Source organism: Gymnoscopelus braueri, assembly GCF_963280865.1.
Source record: "Gymnoscopelus braueri genome assembly, chromosome: 20".
Classification (NCBI taxonomy): Eukaryota; Metazoa; Chordata; class Actinopteri; order Myctophiformes; family Myctophidae; genus Gymnoscopelus; species Gymnoscopelus braueri.
Window position 1 is genome coordinate 17,449,746 of NC_137622.1, and position 17,773 is coordinate 17,467,518.

The 17,773-nt window shown below is 40.9% G+C and overlaps 3 protein-coding genes across 3 annotated transcripts in view; 2 read left to right on the forward strand and 1 right to left on the reverse strand.

The window, feature by feature from the left end:
- Positions 1-1,999: 1,999 nt before the first annotated feature.
- On the reverse strand, positions 2,000-4,853 carry lsm11 (LSM11, U7 small nuclear RNA associated; the record flags this gene model as incomplete). Its single annotated transcript, XM_080415516.1, has 4 exons — positions 2,000-2,728; positions 3,110-3,193; positions 3,336-3,475; positions 4,397-4,853. 4 exons carry the CDS (start codon positions 4,851-4,853, stop codon positions 2,393-2,395), a joined length of 1,017 nt encoding a protein of 338 aa, XP_080271642.1. The 3' UTR covers positions 2,000-2,392.
- Positions 4,854-5,774: 921 nt separating this feature from the next.
- thg1l (tRNA-histidine guanylyltransferase 1-like) lies at positions 5,775-13,470 on the forward strand. The gene is made up of 7 exons (XM_080416228.1): positions 5,775-5,805; positions 7,411-7,611; positions 9,276-9,452; positions 10,586-10,755; positions 11,846-11,934; positions 12,108-12,215; positions 12,346-13,470. Exons 2-7 carry the CDS (start codon positions 7,424-7,426, stop codon positions 12,499-12,501), a joined length of 888 nt encoding a protein of 295 aa, XP_080272354.1. The 5' UTR covers positions 5,775-5,805; positions 7,411-7,423; the 3' UTR covers positions 12,502-13,470.
- Positions 13,471-16,427: 2,957 nt separating this feature from the next.
- The window catches only part of adam19b (ADAM metallopeptidase domain 19b), a 31,012-nt gene continuing 29,666 nt past the window's right edge, over positions 16,428-17,773 (forward strand). Inside the window, exons 1-2 of the mRNA XM_080416470.1 lie at positions 16,428-16,684; positions 17,184-17,293. Of these exons, the coding sequence (XP_080272596.1) occupies positions 16,564-16,684; positions 17,184-17,293 (231 nt within the window). The 5' untranslated portion in view covers positions 16,428-16,563. The remainder of the gene's footprint in view (positions 16,685-17,183; positions 17,294-17,773) is intronic.

Genomic DNA, 17,773 nt, shown 5'->3' on the forward strand with positions numbered 1-17,773 from the left:
GATTTTCACATCATGATCCTACATCTACAACATTAAACAGTTGATTGAAATTTGTTAATGGAGTGTGTTATTTGGTGTGATGTGTCATTAGCCTCTTTAGAAAGAGCTGCAAGGCAGCAATTCTGAAGATGTTACACTTGACACTGAAATTACATTAAGTATGTTTTTTGTGTAAGAATGAACATGTAAGATCTGTAAATATGTCTGTTTGTTTCTTTTTTTTTGTTCCATTGAATATATTGATGTACATATAAGACAAAAGTAGAGGGCATACCATAACAATATTTCAGCTAATGTGTCAATTAGCTGAAAGGTGAACGCTACACAGCATTAATTTAACTGAATGTAAAAATTGCCTCGGGCTGCTTATCAGTGCATTATGGTGTACTTGCAATAATGAGACCAGGGGTTGCAGATGAGATTACAATATTGACACTGCACAAATATTTGTTTTTAAAGGCTTTATTTATGCGCTATTGGGTTGTATGGGGGAGGGCTTGTAAGACACCGGTCTTGTGAGTTTGTATTGCGATGGCTATTTTCACACAACACCGTCAAGTATAAAATAGGGCTCAAGTGACAAACGGGACGCTACTGTACAATGTGTGAAAGGCTATGATGTGATCACAGATGGCCTGCCAAATTTTCCAACAACTACCAATAATAAAAAAAGATTGATAAGGATGGATTGATAAGGGGATCAAAATGGATAAAGAATAGCTATCCCTATCCACACAGTGATATTTTATTTATGTTATTGTGTTTTGGCATGCAATACATTTAAAATGTCAGCCATATTTGTATTGTTTTCAGCCTTTATGGTGAACTCTATTACATATGTGGACAACATTTATCCTAAATCTGAGTAATTAGTCATTGACCACTTTTTTGCTGTTGATAAATTGGTCTTACATTTAATTTAAAGTGGCATTAAAAAAGTCTTCTGAGTTGCCTAAACCCGCTTAAGGCCCCCAGATGGACAGGGCCGGCCCTGCCTGTCTGAGATGGGGATGTGTCGGTGCCATTTTGAATGCTTGGTGGATAGTAAACATTGCTTTTGGCCAGAGAAAAGGATGGTAACATTGTATCCTATCCTATCTGTACTAGTCTCAACTACACTATTGTTTACGAACGGGAGGTCATGAGCATGAGGAGATCTAAACGCGGCATTGTGCTGTCACACCTGTGCCCAGCCCTGCTCCTCTGCTCCTGTTCTACCAAGGTTTACTTGTCGGAACAAACGGCGGTGACGAACAAGACAAAAATGCAGCCGCTGTCGAACACTTAACCCCATTTTGACTCTCTGGAGAGGAAGACTTGTTAAGTGGAGAAATAGGGCAAACTGAGACGCTCTGACACACTTTATGAAAAATATTTCAAGTTTAGTGCAGAGTATATTAGACAATAGCTCTGCCTGCCACCGATGCAAGGTTTCTCCTATCCCATGTATGGTTTAATTATAATTATATGAAAAATGAGAGCAATTAATCTTGCATTGCGTTTGCATGCCTAATTAAGAAAAGAAATCAAGGGAGGGGGGGAAAAAAACTTAAAACTGTGCTGCAGACCCCATAACATTGTAGAATAAAAGCAATCATTCCGTTCCACTCGTCATCCAAAAGTAACCTCTGCCATTTAACCAGAAAAAAAAGCTGCATCTTTAAAACTTCCATGAGCGGCAGTAAATTGTGCTTTTATGGGTAATGTGCCCATTAAAGAGTAAAGGCAATCTGAGACGTCAAGACAAATGACAGCTTCTGAGTGCCATCTGCAATCTCGAGCTTCACAAACTCAATTATTCATAATGCATTTATGAAGTCCGCTGAGACTGCGCTGTCATTCCTGTTCAAACTAACGGGAAAAGCAACATAAAGGGACAAGCTTTTTTTTCCACATGACAATGGCTTCACAGATGGCATGTGACGGGTTTATACTGCCACCTGCTGGGTAATAAAAGTACATCGTGTCTAAATGATGGTAACATTTATTATGGTGAAGAAGCATTCAAAATGGAATTCCCTCATGAGAAGCTAATTGATAGATGGATGGTCATTACCAGACAACAAGAGATGAGTTTAAATAATGTATGACAAGAGTAGGATACTACTGCAAAGCTTTTAGCTACAGTTGAAACATGAAAATTGAAAAATAATTGAAGTTCAATTAACTTGAAACATGATCCCTCTGTTGGAACAGAGAAGGGCTGACGTATCAATATGATATAATGATAGCCCTTGTACTGGACTGGTTCCACGGAACCTACTGAAATCCAAGTGATCTTCACCAAAGTCTGCATCCAGCCTGGAAGCACTGTTTGGCTGTTCATTTTCAAAGTGATTTCAGCTGCTGTGTGATATTTTATTCGAAACAGACCAAATAAAAAGGGAAATGTTCAGAGTGGCTGTGGGTTGACGAGGAGAACATTCTCCCCTCGTACAAACAGCTGGTTGATGTGGCGTGTGTGGACCTTCCCGTAGGGATGGCCACTTTTCTTCTGGACTTTCTGGCTAGTCTCTGGAGCCTGGGCCGTCACTGTGGGTCCAGGCTCATTGTCTTTAACCCTCGCGGTGCTTCTCGATAGCCTCGGGTCCCTGCTCTTGGCGTCTCTCTCCTGAGTCTGTCTTGGAGTCTCGGGTTGAGGAACACTGGTCTTCCCCTTTCCTGTGTGCTTTCTCGCTTGCTCACTGCCCTCTTCTGGGTTTTCCTGGAGTTTCAACTTCTCAAAGAGCTGGGAGACAGAGCGAGACATTAGTGACAGACTCACAAGTCAGTCTCTCAGTGCTTCGCTCAACTAGAGAGTGAAGACAATCTCCCACCTCTCATTGTTAAGACTGAGTAGAGAACAAAATGCATTTCAGAACAAATCCAGTGTTTATATCATACTGGGGTGATGACATGAACTAACTATCATGAACTAAATATCTATGCGTAACTAATAGGCATATTTGTTAGCGGCTGTACTCGCCACCGTTTTAGCAACTACTTTGCATTTAGAAATCCTAAGATGATAGGCACAGATCTCTGATAGTCTGGGACCGTGAGACCATTAGTAAGTTATTAACATGACTTATTTTTGGAGAGCCTGAACAGCCACCGCCTTGTAACCCACCCGTGACACCGTAAGGGCTTTTTCATGGTAAAAAGCCTGGCCAAGTAGAGGCTCTCTGTACGTCTCATCCACATCCACCATGGCCTGGCAAAGACAGAGTTAAAGGAAGAGTTAAGACATAACAATACTGTACATTATGCCAACACTGTATTGGACTGTAACTGGTGGCTACAGGTCATTCTAACATCAGGAATGAGGGCTATGGGATTATCATGAGATTACCTACCAAGTTCCAGAACTTGTCAAAAGCAACAACGAAGCCAGAGCAAATTCCACGCAGTCCCTTGAAAGTTCTGATGTGAACCTTGACACGTATCCTCTCCTCTACACAGCGTTGCAGTTCTCCCAAAGGGCTTCCCTTGCACACTAAAACACACAACCAAGACCAGGTAAACTACAGAACTACAGTATTTTGATTTAGGCTTATCAGTATGTTACTCCCTCTTTAATGATAACAGAAATCACAATGTTAAGAAATGCAAATCTAAAATGGTTTAAAGTTATACAAAACTCAGTTCAAAGACAAGTAATATTTAAATTAACCCTTTCACTGACGGACTATGTGTGGGCATAAACAAACAGAAAGCATGTGTGTTTATGCAGAATATTGCTGTGACAGTACCATTAAGTCAGTGGTCAATTGTGGACACTTTAAATGTATGGTTTTATTCCACTAAAGTAGCCTATATCTCAGAGGCATATATTGTACGCTACTTTATAGTGCATTACCAATTAATTACAATTACTATAATACTGAAATGGGGTATTCTGATTTCTGTGTATTGATGCCAATACTTTTGTACTTTTTAATTCAAGTACACAATTTTGAATGTAGTACTTGCAAAAGTATTTCGACATGGTATTTTTTTCTACTTTTACTTAAGTAAAGAAACGTATTCCGAATACATGACAGGTGGGCACTAGGGACATCTGGGCACCATATGTTTGGGATGACTGGGCACCTGGAGAGGTGGTCACCAGAACAACTGGGGCTGGGCGCTAGGGACATGTGGGCACTTAGGGGTGGAGATAACTGGGCACCTGAACGAGTGGGCACCTGGAGAGGTGGGCACCGGGATAGCTGGGCACTATGGTTTTGGTGCCCAGTTGTCCTGGTGCCCACCTCTCCAGGTGCCCACTAATTCAGGTGCCCAGTTATATCCACCCCTACTCGTCCAGGTGCCCACATGTCCCTAGTGCCCAGGTGGTTTTGGTGCCCAGTTGTCCCTAGTGCCCACCTGTCCTGTTACCCTTCTTCCACCACGTGCGTGCTAGTAAATAACATACAGAGCATCCTCGTCAAGACATTCTTGGTCTTCTTGTGCCTGCGCCGCTGGGGGGCGCCACTGCTCTCCCCTTCTTCTGAAGTCGTGGGGTTCTGCACCATGAGCTTCCTCAGCCTCTCGATCCTCTCGGGGTCCGCGACCCCCTTCATGGCCTTCCGCTGCTTCCTCTCCACGTTCTGCGGCTTGGCCCGGCCGCGACCCCCACGGAGGAAGCTCTCGTATTCCGCGACGTTGTTGAAGCACTTCATGTTGGGATAGGGGAGACTAACTGAGGGGGAGTACAGGGCCAGGAGAGGGTCGAAGCTGTCCGAACACACGTCCAGTTCGTCTCCTCCTCCGGCTTCAGCATCTTCTTCACTCACGACGGGCGTTTTTGGTGTCGGTTCTGCTTGTTTGCTGCTGCCACCTCCTTCTGTGCAACTGGTATCCTCCTTACCTCTCGTTCCACTTGCCTCCATGTTTGAATGGAACGAGCACAGGGAAGCAGAGGATTCTGGGAAATGTAGTATATACTAACTAGATCCCATCGCCCGGAGGGAGGGTAGGTTGCTAGGAACTAGCCAATGACAATACTTCAATTAATGTTACAGTCTCCACATTTACCAGGAGGTGGCGTCAGAACATCGATGATGCATAGTCCATATTCACACAGTGGCCATTTTGGAATTTAACACTGCGTTGCTGTGGCAACTGGGGTGGCAACTGGGGTGGCATTTCATTGACTCAATGGCAATATGGCCGCCGTGTGAATATGGTCTATGGACGTTTACTCATCGATTGCTTTAACATTTGTATCATATTATAGTATACAAATATTTAGAAGTATTTGAAATGGGTAGATAATTGAAATAGTCAATGGAAGAGATTTTAAGAAACCAATTTGACGGGTTTCTTTGTTCTTTAAAAAAATAATATTATTATTGTGTCCCGGAACTGTCGTTCCTGGTTGTGCAGTGGGACTACTACGACGTTATTCATTGACGGACTGGAAGCAGCGTTGCCATGTCCGCTTATTATAAGCGACTTTGCTTGTAAATATTGGTAATTCCGGGTTGCTTACTTTGGGCTTGCTAATGTTGTTTAAACCAGTGGTCTCAAAACAATTTCAAGTCAAGGACCCCCAAATTAATTATGTATTTGTCAACGGACCTCCATATGAAAATATGTTATGCCAGCTAGGCACCCTCAACAATTCCACAGTTTTAAAATGTTCTTAATGATTGAATGATTTAAAAAAGAAATAGCAGATCTATAAGCTACGAGCTTGTAAGACGATGTATAATGTATAAAGGGCGAAGCAAAGGTCTCGCTTCTTTTGGGCTTGTTTTCATAGACCTGGTTTCTTGTTTCTCTCTCAAAACCTGGCAACATTGTACAGAAACCCAACGTGTGTGATGCTACGGTGTGATGGTGTGTGAGCATGTTTGGTGTTTATAACATGAATAATATATCCAGTAGATAAGTGGTTTTCAACCCTTTTCATATCAAGGTCCATGATTTATTCGGCATTTGAGCCTCGAATTCATCACCGTTTGATCAGATTTAGCCTCAGATCCAAGACTTTAGAATATTTTGTTGTCGTTGGATGAGATTGTGTCCACAATTCCATGCTGTATTGATGTTGGAACCATAGGAGAGATGACAGGCAAACGCTGATCAAAATAACAATTCTTTCATTAAGTAATGCAGATGTTTAACAATAATTTCACTCTTGAGGGCGTAAAATAAAACCAAATCATTTTACGCTCTTAAGAGTTAATAAGGGTCCATTTGGTTTCATTTTACACTCAAGAGTTAAAGATCTAATAAGGGTCCCTTTGGTTACCAACTCTCCATCATTTAGCTGGGGACCACCTGGATGGAACCCCCTCAAGGACTTCTGGTTGAGAACCACTGCAGTAGATATTCAATATATCCAAATATAATTAACCATTAATAGTGTGAACCTATGGGAATTCTCTGTTTTGTGTAGGAAGAATATATAGCTATAGGCTGATTGATCGATTGATTGATTGAATACTTTATTAACAGTTTGCAAAAAAGTATAGTGGTACATAGCCCTAGAATGTCTGTGATCTTACATACATTTCAAGTATTCCAAATACACAGTCATAGATCTCTCTCGGTCCCCCACTGTGTAGTGCCCATCTGCGCGGCCATAGAAGTGCTCTAAATTCCGTCTGTACTCACCCAATAATTAATTCCTAAGACGTGGAGTCATATTTTGTCCTCTAGTTTCATATCCATGTGAAAGTTCTGCCAGAAAACGTGTGTTTAGTCAAATATCTCCACTTATTCACGAGCTGCACACGGACGACTTCTGTGCGACGCGAGGGGCCAGGAATGATTGCAGCACTGAATATACGTAACTTCCTTTAGGACGCACAAATGTTTGGGACACACAATTGACAGGTGCTTGTTATTGGTGCGGGGTAATGAATCATCACCTGCCAATTGTGTGTCCCAAACATTTGTGCGTCCTAAAGGAAGTTACGTATATTCAGTGCTGCAATCATTCCTGGCCCCTCGCGTCGCACAGAAGTCGTCCGTGTGCAGCTCGTGAATAAGTGGAGATATTTGACTAAACACACGTTTTCTGGCAGAACTTTCACATGGATATGAAACTAGAGGACAAAATATGACTCCACGTCTTAGGAATTAATTATTGGGTGAGTACAGACGGAATTTAGAGCACTTTTATGGCCGCGCAGATGGGCACTACACAGTGGGGGACCGAGAGAGATCTATGACTGTGTATTTGGAATACTTGAAATGTATGTAAGATCACAGACATTCTAGGGCTAAGTGGTACATAGCCTCTAGCCTGAAAATTAATAAAAAATAGTTGCCAGATAACAAATCAACTCTTAATTTAGACTTCACTGTAATACTAGCCTTGGATCAAGACTATCATAGATGTATTTTATCGAGTCTGACTTTTACTTTCGTATCTACAAGGCTACTGTAATACTTTTCTCTGGTTTCAGTGCAGTAAAACATGTTTGCATTTCCCAGGAGGAGCATCCTCATGCTGACTAGGGGTTCATTCCTTGGAGGCTCCAAGACCTGCATTTTCACACAGTTGATTCATTTATTTACCAGCAGCAGAACCATGGCCAAGAGTAAGTTTGAGTATATCCGAAGCTTCGAAACGGATGACACCTGCCTACGAAACTGCTACATAGTTGTGCGATTGGATGGGCGCAACTTTCACAAGTGAGTTTTTTTGTATTATATTTTAGATCATATTTTAGTCAGTTTTTGCTTCATTTGGGAGAGTGTAGAGAGTGCAGAGAGGAAATTGGGGGAATTTGTTCTCCACCTGGATATGAGAATGGAACTGAGTTTAAATCCCAATGTGATAAAGCCCTAGAATAGCTGATATTCTATACAACAGCAATCAATGTAATTTGAGGGATTAATAGTCAGTAGCATTCTAATGTACGTAGCGTACCGTGTGTATTCACCCAATAATTAATTGCTGCGATTTGGGGTCATCTCTCTTGATTGATTCTGTCAGAAAAGCCAAGGCATTAGTAAGATATCTCCAATTGTCCATGAGATTCACATTCTATGTAAGCACCAACGGGTGGCATTCACAACAGCACTAAACATACGTACGTATGTGTGTGTTATTACAGCCCTACACCAACTGCAATGCACCTGTCAATTTTTGTGCCCCATATGTTTGCGGTCGTTGAAGGACGCCTATGTGTTTAATGCTGTCGTGAGTGCCGCCCCCTCGTCGCCTACATAGAATAAGAGCGTTAATTCCCTTGGAAAAGTGGAGATATTTTACTAAATACATTTTTCTGCCAGAACATTGAAATGTATATGATATACTAGATCACAAGAGCTGACCCCAAGTCACACCAATTCTTTAGTAAGTGAGTACACATGGAGCGCTAGGATGCCGCCAAGATGAATCCCTCCACAAAATTACATTTGAATGTTCTACATCTGTTAAAATAATACAATATCCCCCATTCTAGCGCTAGAGTGATACCTGCTCTCCATGAAATGCACTGCTGCTCATTTAGGATGTTGATACTTAAAGGTGCTATAGACCAGTGGTTCTCAAACAGTTTCATGTGAAGGACTCCCAATTTAATATGTATTAGACCACAGACCCCCCCCCCCCCCCCCCCCCATTTGTTTGTGCCAGGGATCCCCGTAATGTTTGTTGTTAGATCAGATTTATTACAGAATTCTGTCTATAGGTGTAGGTGGGGAGATAATAGTGGACAGAGTGAAACCTTTTATTTGAATAGTCATATACATTCTCTTGTTGGGTAAAATTTTAGCCGGTGAAATAATAGTGAAATTAAAATGATTATTGAAATTTAAATTTAAATGTTCCTCATTTTGCTGGGGAACCCAAGGACCCCTGGGTTCATGGATCCCGCTTAGAGAACCACTGCTATAGACCATATTAAGTCACTAGATGTCATACTACACTAGCCTGGCATGGCCAGACTAATATCACCGAGGGCAATTTTCCTTTGCAATGGCAGATTCGTCTGGAACCAGGCTAATACTACACTCCACATCACAACACCTCTCTTGCATAAGGTTCCTATTTTTCCTGAGTCATGCCTATAAGGCGGGACTCATGCAGTTTGCAGCATTGTAATGTTTCTGCTGCCTCCAAGTATCTCTTAAGGGAAAAAGTACCGTCCCCAGTGAAATGGAAGCAACAGGGAGAATGGATTTATTTATTTAAATTATTATTTAAAAATCATAACTATTGGGGGGAGAAATGTATACTATTATTATGTCCCTTTTTAAATACACTGTGGGTGTTATGTATTGTTTATTGATACAAATGTTATCAATATGAGTATATGACCTTTAAGAAATGTTATTTAAACCTGTTTCAGGTTTGCAGAGCAGCATGGCTTTACAAAGCCCAACGACAACAGGGCGTTAGGCCTCATGACCCGCAGTGCTCGCTCTGTCATGGAGGAGCTGGATGATGTCGTCATCGCTTATGGCCAAAGTGACGAGTTCAGTTTCGTTTTCAAGAGGAGCACCACCTGGTTTAAGAGGAGAGCAAGGTAGAGGCGGAGTGAAGCTGGGACATAATCCACTTCATTTCTTTGGGCTATTCAAAAATAGCAGATCTACAAGCTCCCGAGTGCCGCACTACGAGCTTGTAGATCTGCTATTTATGGAAAAGAATTGTGAAAATGTGTGCAAATCTTTGAATGTATATATACATTTTTAACTCAAATCTTTGAATCTGGGGGGTCCCTGGAACAACATTTTTGAGATGGGGGGGGGGGGGATCCGCAGCCAAATACATGGCATTTTGGGGTTCCTTAACATGAAAAAAGTTTGAGAACCACTGATATTATAGCAACATAGGTTTTTTCAATAAACTGTTAGTATTTAGAAGACATTTGTAAAATCCCCAGAAGCAAAGATTTGAGTTAAAAATGTTCACTTTAAAAATATATGTATTCAAAAGATTTGCGCAAATCTTCACGATAAAAAAAAAAGAAGAATTGCCCAAAGAAATCTAAAAATGACACACAGATGCGTTCCCAGTCTTAATGGGTTAAAGCAATTTAATTAACTCGATTATATTTCAAACAATCTTTATGGCAGAGTATGTTAATACATATAACTAGCACATCTGCAGTGGTTGGAGGCGGTGGCCCTACTCTTACATTGAGGCATTTTGACTGTGGTGTTGTGTAGGACACCTACTGATTCACATTAAAAATCAATCAGTCAATTAAGATATTTGAAGCAGATGGAGAAAAGGACGAGATTGGACACTAGATTCAGGGCCCTATTTTCGCCAGTGCCTTACCCATTATCCCTTAACTTCTTTGCCATTTTTTACTATTGTTAAAAACATTTTCAAATTGTTCAAATAGCCAATCTACCAGCTCACAATGTGTCGATGTAGATCGGCTAATTGAACTATTTGAAAATATTTTTTTTATTTGTAAAAAATGGCAAAGAAGTTTAGGGATAATGGGTAAGGCACCGGCGAAAATAGGGCCATCAAAGTGAACACCTTATTTATTGTATTTCGGACATCAATTACCTCTTTCCATCAGGAGAGGGAGACAACGGACATAAAACTTCCAGATGGTAGCTTTAAGCTTTTCTGTGTGTTTTATTCTAGTTCTTAACATTCAGTAATTCTACTCCCATCCCACCTCTGTTCCCCTGACAGTAAACTGATGACCCATGTGAGCTCTCAGTTCTCCTCATCCTATGTGTTCTACTGGAAGGAGTTCTTTGGGGAGCAGCCCCTCCTGTACCCCCCAAGCTTTGATGGACGGGTGGTCCTGTATCCCACCAACCACACCCTCAGAGACTATGTCAGCTGGAGGCAAGCAGATTGTAAGTCAGGTTCATTTATTTATAAAGCACATTTAACTACCTTCACCCTGGCATCCCTATTTTGGGTATGCCATTATATGCCAATTTGTTTTCTTCCAAAAAATAGCAGATCTAGAAGCTCACAACGCGTCACAATAGGATGCATTGTGAGCTTGTAGATTGGCTATTTTCTAATATCCAAAGTATAAAAAAGCACTTAAGTGGTTAAAAACAACAAATGTTGACCAATTTGCTGTGCAACGAAGACAAGTCAAATCAGGAAAAGCGTCAATGATTAGAAATGAAATTAGAATAGATGCATAAAATAGATGTCTAAAATAAAAACCTCTGAAATCGTTAGACTCACTGTAAGTCTTATGCAGACTCATAAGCTATCGAAGAAGATGGTGTGTCTCCGTTTTTGATTTTGTTTTTCTCAAAATGGGCATGCCCGAGGTATGAACACCCTCGTAAATTAGCAAATTGAGGTCCAGTGAGAGCACTACTGCTATGAGCGGCTCAAAGCGAGCCGCTGCGCCTGGCATCAGAGCTCACAGGCACGGTGAAGAAGACACCCCCCAATGCTGGTTTCTGGCAGCTTATTTGTAAACTTACTATATGTTTAGGTAAGAAATAGGTCATGCAGTTGCTACAACTGCTAGTTTAAATCTTTGTTATCAGTATTTGTACTTTGATACAGTAGTCAGTGCACTTCTGGTTGACTGCTGCTCTGTCTCGCCACACCGCAGTGGCGGCAAGGTTGAACTTTTCTCAACTTTGCTGCTCCGCTTTTTGCTGTCTCCGCCTCCTGCCGCTGTGGGGCAAGGGGCGGTCGCTCCTCTCATCAGACAATACATTGAACGTCACCGCTTTCTCAGTATGTGGCAACGAAACACTGCTGCTGGTGTGAATTCAGCGTAAAGAGAAGTTTTAAAATTGTCAACAAAAGGGGGAGACCTGTTTCTAGGATGGCCTGCCACTCTGCAATCACCAAATCCCAAGTAAACAATTTCCCCTCCTAATGAACCGAATATACATTCTGAACTGAACCTTGTTTTTTTATATTTATTGTTGTCACACAGTGCTTGTGTTGTGTTGTGTTGTGCTCCAGGTCATGTCAATAACATGTACAACACAGTGTTCTGGATGTTGGTTCAGAGGGGAGGGCTCTCCACAGCCCAGGCAGAGGACCGCTTAAAGGTGAGTATAGCATTAATGGAACACCTGAAAGGATTCTGTGTGTGCGCGTGTTTGTGTGCATGGGTTCGTGTGTGCACGCACACTGATGCTTGTGCATGTATGCACAGTACTACATATACCTTACAGTCTTGACATTTAATCCTATCTACTTCTTATGATATTTTTGTTTCCAGGGAACATTAGCCTCAGACAAGAACGAGATCCTCTTCTCAGAGTTTGACATCAACTACAACAACGAGTCTCCGCTGCATAGGAAAGGCACTACTCTCATCTGGGAAAAGGTGACCGCTTGCTTTCTGCAACTTAACTTAATCTTCTATATTAGGCATGAATAAAGTATTCGATATTTTTTATGGGATATTATTTCAACATCAGTATTAGGAGCTCATACCTGCATTTCCTTGTTTTCAGCGAGACGAAACGGTGACCAAACAAGTGAAGGTCCCGGGTGAGGAGGAGAAGGAGGTGCAAGTGACACGTACCAGGAAGAGCGTGCACGCTCATCACTGTGACATTATAGGAGAGCCGTTCTGGGAGGAACATCCGGACATCCTTGAGGATGATTAGCTGCTAGTAACCACTGTTCTGCTCGAAGGACAAGAGGACACATGTTTTAATGTGTGGGGGGACCACGATCGTTGAAGAGGACCCATGCAATCAGTGACTCGCTTCAGACACAGACTGATATGGAGGATGACAAATGTCAAATAATATCCTCTTACCCACGACTCTTGTTTCCCATCGAGTCTCGTCATGTCAGAGCTCCGTTTGACGTTGACGTCGATCCGCGGCGCTGCTGATTTGACCTTTTGCAAGAGGTCTCTCACAGCTTAAAGCTAAAACAATCTGGACGTTTTACTGTATGTGCGTCTCTTTCCCGACAGAGGGAGGTAATTGCGACAATGTACGACATGCAATAAAGCTGATCCTATCCGGTGTGTCTTCCGCTTCAAATAACTTTATTGACAATGTCAACGTGTCCGTGTCCTACCCGACACCAGGGTCGAAATATCTCAGTGGAGGAATAGGCAGACCACCTCCAACAACTGCAGAATGTGCTGATTATATTGTATTAACATACTCCATACAGATTGTTTAATATGACATGTTATTCATTGAAATAAGTCCTGGAATGTAGCTTGAAACATTCATGCATTTTAATTGTTCTTTTTGAACTGTTTTGATACAGCATTCCCTTAAACAGCTTTAATACATGATACTGTTCATGTTGGAGCTAATCGGTGCCAGTTTTTATTTTCTTTAGTAGTAGTAGAGGTTAAAGACATGCATGTCAGTTTGCATTGGAGGCGGGCAACGAATGCCAGCCATCTGTGTTCGTGGGCCGTATTCTGACACCGAGACAAACCTCTGCCTGTTCCTTTGCCCCGCGCTCCGTGTATCTCTGACACTCCTTAGTTTGCGCTTCCAAAAATACAGCATCATTTGATATCATGAATGGCATTTAGACTGCATGCTATTACCCTTGCTTGAACTCTCAAATGTTAACACGATCCCTCTTGGACCCAAGCCTCTTGTGCTGAAGAGTTTTCCTCTGTGTGTAGGTGGCGTGGGCGGTTTTATATGAATATCAAATATCCCAAGTTTTAGTGTATGATATTATAATGATTTGAGAGAGTGCATATGGAGAGTGCACACCGTAAAATCCTGAATATTAATGTAACCCAGAGGGTGCACAAATGGACCCAAGAGGGTACATAACCCTCCGGGTTAAATGAACACTCAGGATTTTACAGTGCAGGGTTCAGTATTCCAGACGGCCTTGGGTAACGAACAGCATATGTGGTTGGGTTTAATCTAACTGACATGTACGTCAGTGGGAGTGAATTAAGGCTTGCCTGGTCTTGCAGCCAGGGCTACATTTATAGAGGGGGGCTGAATGGACCGGTCTGCCTGCACTGTCACCAGCTCTAAGAATACCACACACACCCTACATACACACTATCCACCTGACATGTGGCCTGCGACATATTTAACACACTCCAACCACTGACTGGGATAGTATGAATGGCTGCAGGCCTGGAGTGGAAACAGCCTACTGTAGGTTGTAACTGTACTTGGATTTAGGTTACTGTGGTGTCAAAACTGTAGAGCTCTAATTTTGGTCTAGTGACCTGACTGAAGAGTATTTAACTCGGTCGGTCTACTGTACCTAAACTGTACAGTATTATGTAACCTGGATATCAGTTTTAGTTCATGTAATTAGGACATTTGTTTTGATGGTTACAAATGAGTCCTTATTAAACAGACATCGTCTTTTAATAGTTGCTCAATAGATGCTAGATAACGAGTGTAGAATCTGCAGACTTGGAGCTTATTTATTATTTATTTATACTTACTTTAAGTTAGTACACATTACGCTGAAACCAAATTTATACCTAAATAAGAGTACAACAAGAACACAAAGGGACAAAGCTGAAAGACCAGGTGTTAGAATCGTTCAAGCTTGTAGGTTACTGCTGTGTCTTGCCTCAAGTCATCTTTATTACATTACTTTATTCATCAACAAATTCAATAAATAACAATAAAATTGTCATGTGAATGACAGAAAATACACACAATTCTTTTTTACTGAACTTAAGCACTAAATGAAGTTCAAGTGTGAGGTAGGTACTTTGTCTGACCGGCTTCGAATGCTATCAATGCATTGAATGGGAGATTATCACGTTTTATCAGACCATTGGTGATAATGTCCCATTCAATGCATTGATAGCATCCGAATCAGGTGGCTTTGTCTTTGCTTTGGTATTTTGTATACTGTATAGGCCTACTATGCGTCAGAGACACAACTTTTGTATTTTACTGCACAAAAATTACTTGGCAGCTTTAGTTATGAGTAGATTTGCAGGTTTGGATTATTAATATACAAAATATACAATCAATCCCTGTACCAGCTGTAACATTAAAATGATGAACATTACTTATGAAATGGGCGATTGCATTTTGCTTTTACGTTTGCCCTACATATACTACTGTAAAAATATATTTTGATGCAATTATTTGTAGCTACTTTTGAATACATTTTGCTTGTGACAGAGTATTTCTACTTTATGGAATTATGGTAGCCCAAAAAATCTGCTTCCACCACTGTCACCACACATTTAGTGACTAGCAATGGAACAGCAGGAGTAATTAGCAGGTATGGAATGTGGGCGATTTATAGTACTACTATCAGCCACATTCCATGCCTGCAAATTATTTATCATATTATATAGCATACAATTCTTAGGTGCATAAAACCGGCTAGTTGAATCAAGTTAAAATGTGTTCAACACATTTATTTACAAACAAAAAAAGTAGGCCATGACAATTGAAGCGTATGATCGCCTGCCGGTGGTCGACAAGAACTGCTTGGCAAGCGCGTCTCCGACAGGGCAAAGGCGTGGCAAAGACTATGTTTTGAAGCATTCCCATCCGTCTGTCCATGTGCGTGCCGTGCGTGGGTGCATGTGTGTGTGTGTGTGTGTGTGTGTGTGTGTGTGTGTGTGTGTGTGTGTGTGTGTGTGTGTGTGTGTGTGTGTGTGTGTGTGTGTGAGAGAGAGAGAGACCAGCTAATCTCTGGCACCATTGGCTTGGTCACAGCAAAACTGTGTGCACACTCTCCCTGGATGCCAGAGCAGAACCTCTGCCACAAATGTTTCACATGGGCCTATATAGCGCCACCAGGAGGCCGATTTTTGCTAAACATGTTTTTTTTTTTACAATACTCCTACAGATCTTTGTCCAAACATCACTCAAATTGGTACACAGTATTTCTATAGTCATTAAACAAAACACATCTTTCAGATTTTTCATATTCCATCCTAATTGGCTAAGATTGGCTTCCAAAGTTTGCCAGGAGTGCTTCGTTTTGAACAAAATGCCTCAAATCAAGAACACAGCGACAGCATGCAATATCCATAAAATGTTGCACCAGGAGGCCGATTTTTGCAAAACAATGTATATAAATATATATATATATATATATATTAATAATTTATATTAAATATAATGAGTCATAATTAATTAATAATAAGCCATACTTAATTAATAATTAATTAATCATAAGTAATATAAATATATATATAAATATAGATATTTATATATAAATATAGATATTTATAGTACTCCTACAGATTTTGTCCAAACATCACGCAAATCAGTACACCTCTATAGTCATGTGATCAAGATGGATCTGTCTGATTCTTCATATTCCATCAACATGGCTGGTCCACAATAACCTACCTGACCTGGCGGAGACCTGTGCTCCGAGGAGCACTTTTTCTGGTGTTGCAAATCAGTTGTCGGCAAGCGACACACACACACACACACACACACACACACACACACACACACACACACACACACACACACACACACACACATGTGCGACGGAGAAGAACTCCCACATGATGGTTTCTGAAGAAGGGGAGGGGTTGTCGCTGTCTGAATGGAGTGAATGCCCGCCTCGCTCCTGCACGCACGGACATCAGACAGCATCTGCATCCAGCGGCAAAGCGCGATGTCAAGACATAGGCGTTTATAGCGCGATCACAGCAGCATCATTCCAAAACAAAGCCTTATTTATGCACTTTCTCTGTGTCAGATTGTCCAACTGATCTGGTTGACACAATGCGTCCAGGAGCGTGTGATGTGTGTTGTGATGCTGCACTCTCTCCTCTATGTCTGTATGTCTTACTGTTTGTCCAGTGTGTTCTCTCTACTGTAGCTGAAGGCGATTCTTATTACAAAGGTGAGTCCCTTTATTAACAGTGAAATAGCATTAATTCATGCATATTTTTGTTGTTGTTGATTAGATCAGGATTTCATTGCGTGGCTATACAGTTTGAATTGCACAGCATGCATGCATAATTAATATGCAATCACTAGGTTTTTTGGGGGGGGGGGGGGTGTTGGTGAAAATGTCAAATCCAGAATTGTTTTTTTTCTTTCTTTTTTTTGCACTTGACTTGAATTCCCATTTCCATACAGAAATCACTATGTTTTCATCATATTGAAACAGATTACCTATCAGAGCAACTCTGGTAATTTATACAAATGTGATAACATTTTTTTTAAGCTGCAGGGAAATCGTTAAAGGTCCTTTCTGCCATTAAATGTTCTCGTTCTCGTATCTATCATTAAATGAAGAACTAAACAGATGAGATAAATGTATATATCAGTCAACAGGCTCGGTGTTTAGGCTCAAGGCTACTTACTGCTGACATGGTTGAACTTGTGTTTATGATCAGGTCAGGATAAACAGAGGTTTCTGAGGAGCAGCCTGGAGAATGTAAAGTCTTATGAGATTACACATCCCAGATGGCTGCACCCTGACAGACATAAGAGGTCCAACAAAGAGGTAAAGCTGTCTCCATCCATCTATCTATCTATCTATCTATCTATCTATCTATCTATCTATCTATCTATCTATCTATCTATCTATCTATCTATCTATCTATCTATCTATCTATTAGATGAACTTTGACTTTACTTTAGTATTTACATTTACTTTTAATTCTTTATTCCTATACTTTTACTCCACTACATTTCAGATGCAAATATTGTACTTTTTACTCCACTACAATTATTTGACAGGTTTAGTTACTAGTTATTTGCATATTTAGATTTAGATCTATTAATTCAAAACATAAATGAACTGATAAATGATGATGTATTATTATAGTTTTAGGCTACCCAGCAGTACATAAAGTAACTACAATCAGCCCCACCTTTACCAGCTGGAACATTAATGCATTACTAATTACAATCCAATAAAATGATTGTGAAATGGGCCATTCTGCATAATGAGTTTGTTTGGTACTGTTTTGTACTTTTACTC